Consider the following 17,337-nt stretch of genomic DNA (forward strand, 5'->3'; position numbering starts at 1 on the left):
TGGATCAACACGCAAATCTGAAAGCGCTTATGTGATTTTTGGGGTTCACTAACTACCGTAAACTTTTTTTTTTTTTTTTTTAAAACAATTTTTATTTCGGAAAAGAATAGGCAGTATACAGATACAAAAAAAGAAAATTGCAATGAATATTCATGCACGCAGGCATGTGTACATTATACATTTCGTCATGCAAGATCATAAACATGTTAGACAGCAGCAGTTCATTAGCATATGCCTTTTCTGAATTTTTTATTTTTATCCCCCCCTAAACAAATCCTCCCCCGCCCTCCCAACTGTTTCCCAACTCCCAATGCCATGATAATATTTCAAATTGAGACTTCCGGACAAAGCACTTCATATTCGTATGCAATAAGCGTATCACATATTAATATTTTCTCCCTCTAGACCACCTCTAATTTATCTAATGTACCCTTCAGTTTCCCTTCGAGATACCACCTAGTATGTATGAAAGGCATAACAACTTCCGTTATTTCTGCTGATGTCAATGAATGAACAATAAATCTTCCCCAGGTGTGAAAAAACTGTTTTGCAGACTTCTCTTTGCTACGCTCTACATCTAGCCTATCCAAATACATGACATACTTCATCACCCCCAATGCTTCTTGGAAAGTAGGAACTGTGGGATATATCCAGTGTCTGAGTATGGTCTTTACCACTGCTAAGAGGAACAAGTAATTATTTACCCTTTAATATGGGTAGAATGGGATATTTCTCCCTTTTCGTCCAGTGGTATATAGTGAAAAATGCAATGCATAGGTGACAGTTGTGGTCTTATTCCCCATACCTGCTGGATATACTCGACAGCTTCCTCCCACAAGGACTTCAAATTGGGACAATGCCATAGCCCATGTAGTAAGTTAGCCTTTTGCTGTAAACATTTAGGGCACCATCTCAAATAATGCGCAGGCGCGTCTCTATAAGATAGGTCAAAGGCGTACGTAGCTTTATGAAGGATCCTAAAATGCATCTCCCTCCATGTTTCACTTGCAATCGCCTGTTTCACTTTCTCCATCCCTTCCCTCAATTTAGGAGTGACTGTGTCTTCCCCTAGTTCTTCTTCCCACCTCTTATACATTTTGTCTCCTAATGGGGTAGAAAGAATATTCTGCATTCTCCTATACAGGTCAGATAATGAGTAATCTTGGGTTCCCACCAGGGCCCCAAACCAGTTCAGTCTCTCAGGGTCTCCTAGTTTTACTGATTGAGCCCCGCCGTATGAGTGTAGCTGCTTATATGATAGAAAATGGGAAGCTGGGATCTGATATTTGGATTGAACCTCATGCCATGTTAGAAGCTCAGTTCCTCCCTCACTCAGTAATTGTTGCAATGTAAGAATCCCTTTACTCTTCCACACTCTGAAAAGACCGGATTGCCTACCCTCCGGAAATGCTGGGAGATTCCACAAAGGCATATAGGGAGTAATGTACATGGGTAATTTATATAATTTACGTATACCCCGCCATGCAGCCAGAGTATCCCTCAGGACTACATAATCTTTGAACGGCTTAGGGAGATCTCAGACTCGTGTGTAGTAGGGCTACTAGATCCCAAGGTGCGACCAGTTCCCTTTCTAGAGGGGTATTTGAGAAGTACGAGGAGCCTTTTAGCCAATCCCTAGCATGTCTAAATAGAGAGGCCAAGTTATATCTTCTGATGGATGGCATCTGGAGTCCTCCCTCCCACTTAGTGAGGCAAAGTTTGTCATATGCTATTCTAGGCCGTTTTCCCTGCCAAAGGAACCGTACAAACACTCTTTGGATCCTATTGACATCAATATGTGTCAGCAGAAGGGGTATGGTCTGAATAGGATATAGCAATCTCGCAAAACTTACCATTTTTAAGAGGTAAGCTCTCCCAAAAAGTGAAAGCGGTAGTTTAGTCCATTTGTCTAACTCAGTTTCTATTTTCCTGATTAGGGGATCATAATTTATACAGTGAGGATGGGTGACGTCCTACTTTGATACCTAGATAGGTTAGATACTGTGGCACCACTTCAACATTACAAAGGTCTCGTTCCAGTTGGGCTTGAGACCCCCCTTTAGCCAAGAATAATAATTGGCTCTTAGTTAGGTTTATTTTATATCCCGTAGTTCCCCCAAAATACTCAAAGGTGTCCAATATCTTTTTAAGGCATAGGTGCGGGGAGTTTATAAATAGCAATATATCGTCTGCAAAGCAAACCAGTTTAAGTTCTTTCTTACCTATCCGGATCCCTTTAAAAATATCTGACTGAATCAGGTGTTGTACCAGTGGTTCTAGAGCCAGATTGAACAGGAGAGGAGACAAAGGGCAGCCCTGCCTTGTACCTCTGCCGAGCCGGAAAGGGGCCGACAAAAAGCCGGGCAAGCTAACCTGAGCCTGCGGGCTCCGATAGATGTTCTCAACCAAAGATTTGAAAGATCCCTCTACTCCGAAAGCAGTCATAGATCTCCACAACCACTTCCAGTTTACAGTGTCGAAAGCTTTCTCCGCATCGACTGACAACAAGGCAGGGCTCCCTCCCACACCTCCAGGGCCACTATGAACATAGTCCTGCGCCACCAAAACCGATCTGATGTTAGTCACCGCTGCTCTATTTTTTTATAAAACCTACCTGGTGCGCCCCTATAAGATATGGCATATGTTGTGCCAATCTATTAGTTAATAATTTGGTCAGTACTTGATTAATTAAAGAGATTGGTCGGTATGAGGCAGGCTGTTCCGTATCTTTGCCTGGTTTGGGGATGAGTTTGATATGCGCCATGTTCCCAGATTGCATGATACCCTGACCCCCTAGGCAACTATTGAAAAGCAATGTTAAAAAAGGGGTAATTTCTTCTGTGAGACCTTTATAAAAGTCTGCTCCAAATCCGTCCGGGCCCGGAGCTTTCCTGCTTACAAGGGATTTAATGGTAGATTTGACCTCATCTTCCGTGATCTGCTCATTAAGATGGGCGCGCATTTCCTCTGTAAGCCGTGGTAACGAGATCTTAGATATGAGTTCCTCTGCTAATTTAGCATCATATTCTGCTTGACCATATAAAGCAGCATAGAATTGCCCAAAGCAGTCTACTATACCTTTTCGGGTCTGTGACCCTATGCCCTGACGTATTTATTAGGCTTTTAATAATGGTGTTAGGCGCATAAGGCCTGGCTAGGTTGGACAGCATCTTCCCTGCCTGATTTCCATATTTGAATAGATGCGACTTTTTATAATCCCCAGTCAGTTTTGTATTTTGTTCAACATAAAAATCATAATTGTGCTTAGCCGTGACCCATTGGGTTTTATTAACATCTGTTGGATTATTTAGGAAAGCCGTATATTTACGTCTCACCTCCTCTGTTGCTACATTCATTTTCTGGGCCAGTCTTTTCTTTTTAGCTGCGGCGTATGAAATTATTCGCCCCCTAATCACTGCCTTAGCTGTGTCCCAGAATAGGGTATAATTATCTGTGTTCTCTGTTAGGCTGGGTTCACACGAGCGTGTCCGGATTAGTTCCGGATGCGTCCCGGTGTGTTGCGGCAAACCCGCGCGAGTAGGAATGCAATTGCAGTCAGTTTTGACTGCGATTGCGTTCCGATGTTCAGTTTTTATCGCGCGTGTGCAATGTGTTTTGCACGCGCGTGATAAAAAAACTACTGTGGTACCCAGACCCGAACTTCTTCACTGAAGTTCAGGTTTGGGTTCGGTGTTGTGTAGATGTTATTTTCCCTTATAACATGGTTATAAGGGAAAATAATAGCATTCTGAATACAGAATGCTTAGTAGGTGATCAATTGAGGGTTAAAAAATAAAAAAAAAATTAACTCACCTTGTTCGCGTAGTTCTCCCGGTCTTTAGTTCTTTAAAAAGATGAACTATGGGCTAAAGGACCTTTGGTGACGTCGGATCACATGCTCCAATCACATGGTACATCACCGCGGTGATGTACCATGTGATTGGAGCATGTGATCTGACGTCACCAAAGGTCCTTTAGCCCATAGTTCATCTTTTTAAAGAACTAAAGACCGGGAGAACTACGCGAACAAGAGGACAAGGTGAGTTAATTTTTTATTTTTTTTTAACCCTCAATTGATCACCTACTAAGCATTCTGTATTCAGAATGCTATTTTCCCTTATAACCATGTTATAAGGGAAAATAATAGTGTATAGACAGTCACCTAGCAACCGTGTGTGAAAATCGCACCGCATCCGCACTTGCTTGCGGATGCATGCGATTTTCACGCAACCCCATTCACTTCTATGGGGCCTGCGTTGCGTGAAAAACGCAGAATATAGAGCATGCTGCGATTTTCACGCAACGCATAAGTGATGCGTGAAAATCATCGCTCATCTGAACAGCCCCATTGAAATGAATGGGTCCAGATTCAGTGCGGGTGCAATGCGTTCACCTACCGCATTGCACCCGTGCGGAAATCTCGCCCGTGTGAACGCAGCCTTAGTGTCTGTAAATTCCCACCACCACCCTTTCAGCTGTAGGAGAAAATCTTCATCTGTGGCCAAATAACTGGGCATGCGCCATATATAATCTGTACCTCTGGGTACATTTTCCGAAAGGGATACTGGGGCATGATCAGATATTAGAATATCCAGTATCTCTGCTCCCTTCACCTTCCTCATCAGTCCTGGTGAAATAAGTGCATAATCTATTCTGGACCATGACTGATGAGCGGGTGAGAAATGTGTAAACTCACGCTCCGTTGGGTTTAGGTGCCTCCAAACATCTTTCAGGGCAGTAGATTGCAAAAAGGAGTCAAGTGTCAGTCTCTGAACAGCAGTTCCTCGTCTCTGCATATCCACTGCCCCTACCTTCCTACAGTCTTCCTGAATGTTATGAACTACATTAAGGTCGCCCATTACTATCATACTATCACAACTTTCCTGCGCCACCTTCAGTTCCAATTCTGAGAAAAAACTAGCTTGCATAGCATTAGGCCCATATACATTAAACAATGTTAACCCGCCTACATCGGTGTCTAGGTCAAGCTTCAAAAATCTACCTTTATCATCCCCAACCATCGATAAAACCTCGCATCTAAGCTTCTTATGGATTAACACCATCACACCTGCTTTTCTTCCGTCTGAGGGAGATCCATATACTTGTCCCACCCACATGCGCTTCATCCGCCAAAAATCAGCCTCCCCAAGGTGCGTCTCCTGGATCAAGGCTATATCAGCCTGTAATCTCAAGGTGGCGTAGGACCATTATTCTTTTATGAGGAGACCTCAGCCCTCTGACATTCCAGGATACCAATTTAATCATTTGAGCTGGATATATGGTATTAGTAAAGTAGAAGCACCTCTGGGAGGCCGGTTCCCGGCGAACAACCCCCCATAAAGCCCGTTAGTGAAATTGCAATTCAAGTTATTAGATGGCATAATAAACATAATCTCCCCTCCCAACATAACCCCGGTAAACATGTAGACACTCTCTCCCCTGAGAACTTTGAGAGCGCTTAAACAGAGCAGCAAATTTTCTGTAGACTCCTCTTTTTTCGCACCGACCTGGGTTAGACTGCTGCGTACTTCCAGCCCAGAGTCCATTTCTTAAGACCACTTCTTCCAATTCCGACCTCCTCCCCCCAGACATAATGCAAACATGGTATTAAACTTGCCTACTAACCTCCCTTCCGCTAGACTTGATCAACACATGAAAAAAAACAAAAAAAAAAAACATATATTTCTTACTGAGTTCTTTACAAACGTGAGTCGCCAACCACTGCATTGGTTTGGGGCTCCCCGCTAACTAAATGAAACTTAGTGCGGTTATCCCCAGTCCGGGCTGGAAGCAGGGTTTCTTTTTAGTCTCTGAGATGTCCCAGGTAAAGCTCTTGCCTTATCGAAATGACCCTCTCTTGGCGAATCAGTTCCCCTATTAGGCGATCTTGTGGCTAGGTCTCTTGGTATGTTGCAGTCCTCCAGGGCATCTGCTGCATCCGAAGGTGAAAGGTAAGTGTCCACTCCTCCATCCGTCCTGAACACTCTCAGAACCGCCGGGTAAATCAGGGCAAACTTTACTTTCTTATTTACTAGCTGGGTGCATATTTGTGAAAAGGCTCTCCTTTTCTTGGAGACCTCCATGGAGTAGTCCCCGAAAATTAAAATCTGATGGCCGCGTAATTTGAGCGGTTGCTTGAGCTTTCTATATTTGGACAGGATGGCCTCCTTATCTGTGTACTTCAGGTACTTTACTATGGTCGTTCTGGGCCTCCTCTGCGGTTCTGACTCGCCAGTATCTTGCGGTGGGCCGACTCTGTGCGCCCTCTCGACCGTTGCTGGGGCCTGGAGTCCCAACGCCTGTGGTAGCTCGTCTGAGCAGATCCAAAATAGCTGATGCGCTGGGATGTTCTCCGGTAAACCGAGAATACGCAGATTGCTTCTGCGGGACCTGTTTTCTAAGTCCTCAACTTTGTCTCGGAGTGCCTTTTTAGACTGTGTAACGTCCCTGAGCTGGGTATGGACTCTCTCCAGCTTGTCTTCCACAATGCCCATTCTCTGCTCAAGTTCTTGCACTTGCTCCGAGTGCTGATTCACTGTGGCCTGCAGCTGCTTTAAAGAAGTTGAGATCGTAGCTTCCAGAGTGGCTTTTATGTCTGGCGCCAATAATTTTGCTACCTCTATGGCCACTTCTCTGCAGGAAGATTCTAAATCGCCAGTCTGAGCCCCTTCCAGCTGTGTGAGTATTAGCTCCTCCGCTTCTTGTGGCTGAGAAGTTTGTGAGGACGAGCGGGTAATCATTTTCCTAGCGTCCGCCATCTTGCCTTTCTGGAGTTCAGCTAGGTCGCGCGGCGGGAGAGGCGAGCTGGTTAGCGGGGTGCCATTGCGCACAAACTTCTCCATTTTCCTCCCTCTGTCGGGGAGATGTATAGTCGGGGTGATGAAGCCCCAGGTCTCAGCAACACCCGCTATTAGTGTCTGGGGTGACGGAGCTCTCTCTGCTCACCTCCTTACATGTGCGCGCCGGAACCGGAAGTCGTCCGTAAATTTATTTTGAACTACTCTACTGTTAAACTGTTAACAGACATGACTAGGAAAGGTTCAGATCTATGTCTGGTCTGATGAGGCTTTACAAGCCTTTTCAGCTGTGAAGGAGCGTTTTGCTTCTGCTCTTATACTGGTACAACCTGATGTGTCACAGCTATTTATTGTGGAAGTTGACACATCAGAGGTAGGGGTAGGAGCAGTCTTGTTCCAGGGTCCTTCACCTAGTAAATGGCGCCCATGTGCTTTCTTCTCTAAAAAGCTCTCAACTGCTGAAATAAATTATGACATAGGTAATGGAGTTGCTGGCCATTAGGTTGGCTTTTGAGGAATGGTGTTATTAGTTGGAAGGAGCGATTCATCCTATTGCAGTAATTACCGATCACAAGAATCTAGTTTACCTGGAGTCTGCTAAACATCTGAACCCAAGGCAGGCCAGATGGTCGTAGTTTACCAAATTTAATTTCGTTGTCACCTATCGCCCTGGGGTTAAGAACGTCAAGGCAGATGCTTTGTGATGTACCTTTCTTGGGGGAAGGTCATTCTCAAAATGACTTTCAGGGGTATTAAAGGATGTCTTCCATTTGTCCCCCTCCTTGATCCTTACCAGATGATATGCCCCCCTCAAATTGAACTTGGAGAACATCTTGGTACCGACAATCTGATTGAGCAAATCTTGGATCAAAGGAAGGGGATAAGGATCACAGACATTTAATGCGATTTAAGCTCTCGGAAGTCCAAACATGGCCTAAGAGTTCCGTCCTTTTTCTTAACAAAGTAGAACCCTGCATCCACTGGGGATTTGGATGGTCTAATATGAGATTTAGCAAAACTCTCGGTGATTTATTCTCGCATGGCTATTCTTTGGGTTCAGAAAGATTATACAACCTAGACTTGGGCAATCTAGCTCTGGGAATAAGGTTGACAAGGCAATCATACTCCCTATGTGGAGGTAACTCCTGGTCTCCACTTTCAGAGAATACATTAGAAAAATCTTAACTAAACAAAGGTACAACTTCAGTGGTTGCAACAGAAAGCGATGTGGTAAGACAGTTGTCTATGCAATAATCACTTCAATCAAGAATCTGTCTCTTGCCAATCGATGGTAGGATTATGTTTGCTTAACCATGTTAAACCTAGCATCAAAGGAGCAAGCAGACCCTCCAGCACAAAACTAAATTGATTCTTGATGAAAATCACCCACCTTTTAAACAAATGTCCTGCACCATGTGTGGAGCGGAATCAATTGCAAACACCGAAATATTTTTGTCTAATGCACTTGTCAACCCATGCATATGAACTGACCAACTAGGTTAATCCCTGCCCCACTGTCAAACACTTCAATTCCCTCAGTTTTGGAGTCTAGCGCCACCTTGGCAGGCAGGAGAAATCTGGTACTACTGGCAAATGTTAAAAGTAATTTCTCAGATTCCCCACCCACACCACCAAGAGTAAGATGATGACTAAACTTTTCTTTTTTTTTTTTTCTTTCACCTTGATGCTTAACATAAGGACATGCGTTAATAAAATGTCCCCTTTTCCACAGAAATGGCAGAGTCTCTTATTCCTAAAGTTCTTATCACTCGGTCCAGGGGTAGCGCTCCTCCCCCCCCCCCCCCCCCCCCCCCCCCCCCCCCCCTTCCCCCATAGGATGTCCTGAGCGTGAGGAACCTTAGATCTCTCCCTCAGGCATCTTATCAATACGTACAGCAAGAGACATGGCCGCTTTCAATGACTCAGGATATTCATGAAACGCCAATGCGTCCTTCAGGCTCTTGGGTAACCCTTGACAGAATTGACTACGGAGAGCTGGGTCATTCCACTCCGTATCCGATCTCCTAAATTCAGAGCAATAGGTCTCCGCAGAACGCTCTCCCTGCCGTCAGCCACGCGACTTGGTCTCGGCCAGGGAGATCCGATCTGGGTCATTGTAGATGAGACCTAGAGCTCCGAAAAAGTCTACCGACCGGAGGGATTGTTATCTGATCGGCAACGAAAAATCCCAAGACTGAGTCACTTTTTTACTTTTTTAAAAATTTTTTTTATTTTTTTTATCAAATTGTTTTTATTAAGATTTTTCCGGATAAGTACATTTTATAGATCCAGCATAAGTACATTTCTGTAAACAGGTACAAATCCAATTTGGATACATTAATAAACAATCTTGAACATACAAGAATGAAGAACCCTCCCCTAACCTGCACCATGCCGTATTGTCATTTTGCTTGACTATCTCTCTCTGTACCTATGACGTTGCATCCCTTGTTCTACTATATCATGACTTTCAATAAAGTTATTGTTTTTACTTCTTTTCGACACTTTCTAGCATTTCGCCCCAATTGTAGAGCCAGGAGACGTCCAGAGGGTAGTCCTGGCGTTCGCAGCTATGGTCCCCATATAGACTCAAGCTTCTTAATCGTTCCCCTTTTTAAGATGCACCCACCTTTCCAATCCAATTATAACATTCATGCGCGCAATGTATTCCTCTTTGGCCGGTACAGCAGTGCTTATCCAATACTTGACTAGCCTGATACAGTGATCTACTTATGCCAATATTAAGATCTGTTGTGGAATCCCCTTGCAACAGGCCCAGCACACATCAGTGGTTCGGCTGGTAATCTGATCCCAAACACCTTAAAAATGATGTCAAATACTATATTCCAAAAAGGGCCTATGGCAGTGCATTCCCAAAACATGTGTAATATATGTGCCCCTGGAATATTGCATTTGGGGCAGTTAGATGTGTCACGTATACACCTATCTCATGTCGGAACTCAGGTGTTCTGTATACCCTATGTATCGGGTATAACTGTGAAAGTCTGTGCGTTTCACAGAGTGATAGCAAGGGGCTCTTAGACGGGCGGATCACAGAACCAAGCTCCAATATATATCCAGGTGTTCTCCCTCCCACCAAATAAGACATCGCATAAATGGAGTCTGAGGTACCCATAGTGCTACAGGATTTGCATTGCTGAGCCTGTGCTGCTAGAAAGTGCAACCATGGGTTGGGGATCACCAGTCAGCCACTATCCTTCTCCCTCTGTAAGGTCTCTAAGCGAATTCTTGGGGACTGTTTTTTTTCCATATTAGGGCCCTGAATACTCCCTGTATTTTGTAGAAGTATCTCATTGGTATCCACACTAGGCTATTATGCAAATTTATAGAAATTGCGGCATCAGCACCATTTTAACTAAGTTTGCTCTTCCAATGACAGATAGTTGCAGCTTACACCAGCTATCAACCTTTTGGGCACTACTGTTTAACAATGGGTTCAAGTTTAAGTCTATATACTCCTGTGATCTACAGGTTACCTGTATCCTTAAGTATTTAAACGTATTGGACACTTGTAAGGCGGCTATTTTATCCTGGAGTTATCTCGACACTGAATCCAAAGGAATCCATAACCGATTTGTCCCAATTAATGGTTAGACCTGAATATGTACCATAATCCTCAATAAGCTTCATTACACGGGGTATAGAATGGTTGATATCTAAAAAGAGCCGCATATCAGCATAAAGTGCAATTTTATTTCCCTCTATGCCTCCATATGTCAAACCCGTCACTTTGGGATCTGTGTGTATTATCTGTGCCAGAGGTTCTATAGCCAAGGCAAAGGGCATCGGCGATGGAGGACAGCCCTGACGTGTACCCCTTTCCAGAGTAAACGCATCGGATATCGCCCCATTGGTCTGTATTCTGTCTGTCTTCTATAATTTACCCAGGACACAAATTTGGGTCTGAACCCCATAGTTTCCATTACTCTCCATAGGAACTTCCACTCGACGCTGTCGAAAGCCTTCGCAGCATCCCCGCTTGTCCCTCAGATATCTGCAAGTTGAGAAATAATCGCCTGATATTGATGGCCGTAGATTTACCTGGCATAAAGCCAGTTTGGTCCCTGTGTATCGAGCTAAGAATCACCTTTGGCCAGCAGCTTGACATCAGTGCATAGTAGGGAGATAGGTCTGTATGACCCTGGACATGTGGGATCTTTACCCGGCTTAGGCAGAACTATTATTATGGCTTCTTCCATGGAGTCAGGCAATCTACCTAATATATTCGCCTGTTCAAAAACCGCTAAAGGTTCCGGTAACGTGTAAAATCTTTATTTTTTCAGTAGTTCCCCAGGTATTCCGTCAGACCCTGGCACCTTCTCATTAGGAATTTCCCCCACTGCCTCCTCCAGACTAAGCGGATCCTCAAGGCTCTCTATTTGTTCCGCTGGCAGCCTAACAGAAGCGAGAAATTCCTGGGTTTCACCATCTCTACGTTGTGATCTAGTGGAGTATAATTGCTTATAGTAATCGCTAAATATTGCCATAATATCTGTGCCTTCCATTGTTAAAATACCTGTTGCACCTCGCATACACCCTACAAATGAGGGTTCCTGCTGAGCTTTAATGACAGTGGCCAGCATATGTCCCACACTTTCGCCCTCCTCAAAGTATTTCTGCTTCCAAAAAAGCCTTATTTGCTAGCTCTATTTGATGGTCCTTATACATCTGCGCTTCTATCCAATTAGACCAGGTTTCCTCACTGGGGTTATCAATGTATTTAGTACACTCCGTATCTGTGACTCTAGACTGTAATGCTTGTGTCAATTGTCTGTTTCTAGCTTTATATCTTTGGATGCACTTGATGAGTATTCCCCTAACAGATGCCTTGAAGGAGTCCCACACTACCCCGATCGGTGCTGATCCAATGTTAATTGACATGAATTCCTGCATCTCTGCCAGTATACCCACTTCGTCCTGTAATATGGTCAGCCAAAAAGGATTTAATTTCCATAGACCTCTGTCTCTCAGGCGCCAAATCCAAGTTCAGTTCTACTCTGATGGGGGGAATGATCTGAAAGACTTCTGGGCAGATATTCCACTGTCCGCACAAGTCTTAGTACATGTTGGTTGCCTATTGCTAGATCAATTCGTGATAATGAATTATGAGAACTAGAATGACAGGAGAACTGTCGAGAGTGAGGGTTACGGATTCTCCAAATGTCACTAAAATCTGCCTTTACCATTACCTTTGCTATGTTGGACAGATGTGTTTTCACTAGGGGTACTTGTCCCGTAATGGCTATCTATACGATAATCAAGAATCATGTTAAAATCTCCGACTAAGTGTAGGGACATCAGGGGACGCAGCCACAAACGCTAGTACATGTTTAAACCCCTCACCTGTGTATGGAGGTGGGACATATATTGCCACTACTATACATGTAGTTTGGTATATCGTGCACAGTAGGCATACATATCTACCATTGGGATCTATATTTGATTTGACTCAGTGAAACGGAATCTGTTTGTGTACAAGTACACTGACCCCTCTAGCATGACTAGAGTATGTCGAGTGATACACATGTCCAATCCATGCACAGCCTACATTGGCTACAGATTCTGCCATCAGATGCGATTCTGAGAGGCATATGATAGCAGGTTGGAACTGTCTAAGGGAGTTCAGCACTGCGTATCTTTTGGCTGCGTCACCGAGACCCCTAACATTCCATGCTAACACGTTAACCACCATCATCAAACCCCACAAATATCACTCTCCGGACGTCCCTCCTATTCCATCTATCGTCCATCTTTTCTACCTTCCTTTCACCTAGAGTGCTAGTAGTACAGAGACATATAATGTTTTGGTCATGGTGCGGTTCCCCAGAACTGACAAACATAGTAAGTACATTGATACAAAAACATTCCCCTTTGAAACGCGGGGATATAAACTATTAACCAAAATATACCCAGCTACTATGGGCAATGTGATTGTGTATTCTGTCTGAGGTATGGAATCAGAATTCCTGAATTTCATGGTCTGTTATGGCACCCAAAAGGTGAGTTTAGTGTTAGGACCCGTCTTATAGAGATCACCTTGGCGTGCGGCAGACTGGCTCAAATGATTTTGTACAAAATGTATTTGCTAAGCATCTCTAATTTATTAGCATAGCATTGGCAATACAATATACCTTTGTACCATAGCAACGTGCACCTGCGCATTGGGATGTGCTGAACCCACCCCCTCTTTGTTTTGAGGGATGAATCAGACTATACCCCCCTCTGACTACTCTAGCTCTTAATTCGCCCTCCTCCAGGACATATACATAATAAACAAATATGCATCCTATTGTGCTTAATGTAGTGCAATTAGTTATATCACCAAATAGTTCTACTAAGTACATTACTGTGCTCACAAAGACTCTTTTTAACTAATATAACAAAACTCAGAGTCCCATGGTGCCCTGATACCCTTCAAATCAATGCGCTGCCCCCTGCATATACTAATCGTCCAAAGAATCTGCGCAGCTGACGTCCAAGCTGGTACTTTACAACCCTCCGTCGTCCATAGATCATCCCGAAGATGGCTCAGGGTGTCCTGGTAAATTGTCAGCCTCCAGCCATTGTACCACCGCACTCGCTGTTTCAAAGATATGGACTTTTCCTTCAGCCGCCACTCGTAGCCTGGATGGATATAAAATGGAGTACGGTACTTGATGGTCTCTCAAGTGACGTTTACATCCGCATATTTCGCCCTCTTCTGTACCTCTGCAGAAAAATCGGGAATATGAGCACTTTCCTGTCGTTTATCTGCAAGTCTTCATGATCCCTTGCCTTCCTTAAGATGGTGTCTCCGTCTTTGAAGTGTAGGAGTTCATCAGGATGGGTCTCGAGGGGCCCCTGGTGGTGGAGAGTGGAAAGGCACTCTGTGCGCTCGTTCTATAGCAAACATATTTGATAAGGAGTCGTTCACAAATTTCTCAGTCAGCCACTGCTCAAAGAAACCTGCAGCATTCGCGCCTTCTACACCCACAAGCCGCAAATTATTCCTGCGAGCTCTGTTCTCCAAATCGTCCGCCTTTTTCAGCAGATATCAGACATCATGAGTGATTTTACCCAGGTCTTGTCTTAAAGGAGACACTGTCTTCCAAGCAACTGACCCGTTCTTCCACTTCTTCTTTAATTCTCTGTGACCTTCCTGAGGTCTTGTCTAATAAGACACATATTTTCTTGCAGGCTCCCAATTTGTGTATTCAGGGTTATCAGCGCGGTGCTGCAGTTTGTAACTGCTTTAAACACATCTGATCATTGTTGGTTCAGTGGGGCAACTGTGCAGACTTTCCAGCATTTACATCCTCTCCAGTTGTCTCTCACCACCTCCTCACCCTCTCGTTTCTCCATGCTGCCAGTACTACCTGTAGTCGCACCAAGAGGTGAGTACACCCAGGTCCTCAGCGCCTTTCACTAGGCTCATCCACCAGTGATCTGGCGTCATGAGGGGATTCGGTCTGGCAAACTTTCACAGCCGTGCTGCGATCTCTGCAGCCTTCTCTCCTACTCGGTGCCATCTTGTCTAGAGTGCACTGCTGGCCCGCTCATCTTCTCCTCCCTCTCCTTCCTGCTGTTCCGCTTCCATAGCACCGGCGGTCGATGCACTCGGACTCTGGTGTCAGTTAGCGCTGCTGTGAGTGGCTTTTTTAATCACTTATATCGTGGATGCCGATGGATTTACAGGATGTTCGTCCCGGAGCGAAGAGTTCAGCGTCTAGTCACATGCCTCCTAGGCCATGCCACCCAGCGTCACCTTCAAGTAACTAAATGATTATACCCACTCTTTGACTCTCTCTTCCCCAGAATAGTTAGGACATAAAAAATTCTTTGCACGACTCCATGAACAGGGTAAAGTTGTCACTTCCCCCGGAAATTCTATCCGGGAGAGCGACCTTAGGTTCAGGACAGGCCTGGTTCCCTCTGCCGGAACCTGCCGCCTGTGGTCTCTGTATCTGTGAGACAGTTGTGCGGAGGTCAGGTACCTCCAAAGACGGTCCATGCAGTTGTCTGACCAGTGCAGAAATAGTATTATTGCTGCACTGACACAAAAAAAATGACAGTTGATAATGCCACTGTAGGGGATGGGGAGGACACAAGAATGACAAGAGAAGGAAATGACCAGAACTAGGCCTCAAGGCTAGGGAAAGGGAAATAGTGACCACCTATGGAAACCCTAAAACTAGCCCTGACTCCTGTCAGTATGAAATAGACCCTGAAGGTGGGAATATTCATACACTGGAAACCTAGGCCCTAGAAACCCCGAAAAGCCCTAGGATTAGTGACTGGATCTGAGACTACTGGTTCCTTCCTAGATATGAACCAGCGTCTCCCTGAGGCCTAGTAAAAATGAGCAAATGGGAATAACAAAATACCAAGAGAAGTACACTCAGCTTCAATAGAAAATGGATGTACAGGAACTCAGAGGAGAACACACCAGCTCTTCCAACTCCAGGCAGAGAATCTCAACCGCATGGTAATGAAGTGTGAGTCCAGACTAGATGGAGAGCAGTAATGACCACCAGCTGCACCTGGAATAAGAGTTGTGGTCATACTAACGACAACCCTGCAATAAATGAAAGCAGAGAGACTGTCAGAACCTTGCATGCTGCCAGTCTATCAGATCTTCTAATCTCGGTCATGGGAGGGACTGCGACAGCTATGTTGTGACAGTCATCTTGCATTGGTTGAGTTGTCTTTGGCTCTAACGTCATTGCTTATTTTTTGATTTGGAATGCAATACACAGTGGATAGTAGTCAGCCAACTGTTTGGTCAAGAGCTATCGCTACTCTCTCCCCCATACATGATGTCCCACTTGCCCAAACATGCATTTGTTCATAAATGGGGAGAGGTTTGTAAGCAGTAAGCCACTGTCAGATTATTGGGCATGTTGAAATCCAACAGTCTGATCCTTCTTTCCCCCAATGGTTACGGTTGGAGGAGAGTCGGGAAGTCCCATACACCTAAGGGGGTTGGCTGACCTACATCTAATGCAGGGATGCTCAACCTGTGGCCCTCCAGCTGTTGCAAAACTACAGCTCCTAGCATGCCCTAATGGCTGTAGGCTATCCATGCATGCTGGGAGTTCTAGTTTTTCAACAGCTAGAGGGCCGCAGGTTGGGCATCCCAGATCTAATGTATTTAGCCGGGTTTAGCTTTGGCTATAAGTTAGGTTTGATTGTAAGAAGTGTAACTATAATAGGGCAGTATAAAACTTTGACACATTCCCTATGTGAACTGATGCAGTAATTTTACTAAAATCTGTATTGAACCGTCCCCAGCATGAGCTGAGCACTAGTCTGCTCAATACAATGCACAAGCTCAGGAGTCTTCAGATTTCATGAGCCCCCAGATTGAATTGTCCACTCCCCCTGACACCCCATGCAAATGATTGACAGCTTTCTTCCTATAGCGGTAGAGCAATTTTGGGTTAATGATTACTAATTTCCAGTTCTGCATACCGACACACCATGCAAGAATGACAAACTAAACCGTTCTCTATTGTGCGGTCGATCAGTTTTATACTACTCTATAATTGTATGCTTGACTTTACTATTTTATTTTTTATTTTTATCTACTCATGTAAAGGGACCTTTTTAGACTGCAAAGTTCATGTGGAGTATGGCTATGTCTTTGCAATCACTGGCCTCTGTGGAGATGATTACATGAGACCGCTGAGATCGGTGATTGGATGCAGTGGTCACTTAATGTGTGTGACATCACTTCAGGATAAGTAAACAAAAATTACCGTATCTTTCGCCCTACAAGATGCACCTAGGTGTTAGAGGAGAAAAATGAGGAGAAAAATATTTCAGACCCCCAATGTTAATCGGACCTCAAATGAGACTTCAGATCAGGCAAAAAAAACAACTCTCTGCTCCCATTATGGAGAGGCGCTCTTTCTGCCTCCTACATCCTCACACTTTGAACAGGTCTCACCACAGAAGACTAGGAAGTGGTGAGTACAGAGCTTGCACAGGGAGCGCTGTATTCACTGCTCCCCGGTCCTCCTGTACTAATGAGCCTTTCCATAATGGAAGTGCTCTTTAATAAGCCCTATGACACACCTACATTTCCCACCCCCACTTGAGGAAAAAATAGGGTGTTTTTAATGGGGTGAAAAATTGTTGTTTACATTTTCAGTGTATTTTTTAGGTGTGAAAAGAATACATCAGAAGTGGAATCTTCTGCAGGGAAAAGAGATCCCATGAAAAATGCAGGTGAGTAGTATTCATCTGTGTGCCTTCTAGAGGGTGTTTTTTTTTTTTTTTTTTTTAATCCTAGGATTTGGGATTTATAGTATTGTATTTGTATTTCAGGAACTTCTGTAGAATTTGTTGCAGATCCACAGGCATTATCCAGCATACTGTCTCACACGGGAGTGACCATTGGGAATTGTAGCAAACTGAGCTTGGCACGGAGGGTCCCTGTACAGGCTAAAAATGTTTCGTCAAAAAGTGGCATGGTAAGCTGATTTTTTGCTAAGAGGAAACTTAAAGGGAATCTTTTGATCTTGCAAAACTGACAGCG

General features: G+C 44.4%; 1 protein-coding gene across 1 annotated transcript in view; it reads left to right on the forward strand.

Moving 5' to 3' along the window:
- The window catches only part of LOC120995968, a 92,565-nt gene that overhangs the window by 41,817 nt on the left and 33,411 nt on the right, over positions 1-17,337 (forward strand). The window contains exons 8-9 of the mRNA XM_040425538.1: positions 16,963-17,027; positions 17,127-17,272. Of these exons, the coding sequence (XP_040281472.1) occupies positions 16,963-17,027; positions 17,127-17,272 (211 nt within the window). The remainder of the gene's footprint in view (positions 1-16,962; positions 17,028-17,126; positions 17,273-17,337) is intronic.

Source organism: Bufo bufo, chromosome 3 (assembly GCF_905171765.1).
Source record: "Bufo bufo chromosome 3, aBufBuf1.1, whole genome shotgun sequence".
NCBI classification, from domain to species: domain Eukaryota; kingdom Metazoa; phylum Chordata; class Amphibia; order Anura; family Bufonidae; genus Bufo; species Bufo bufo.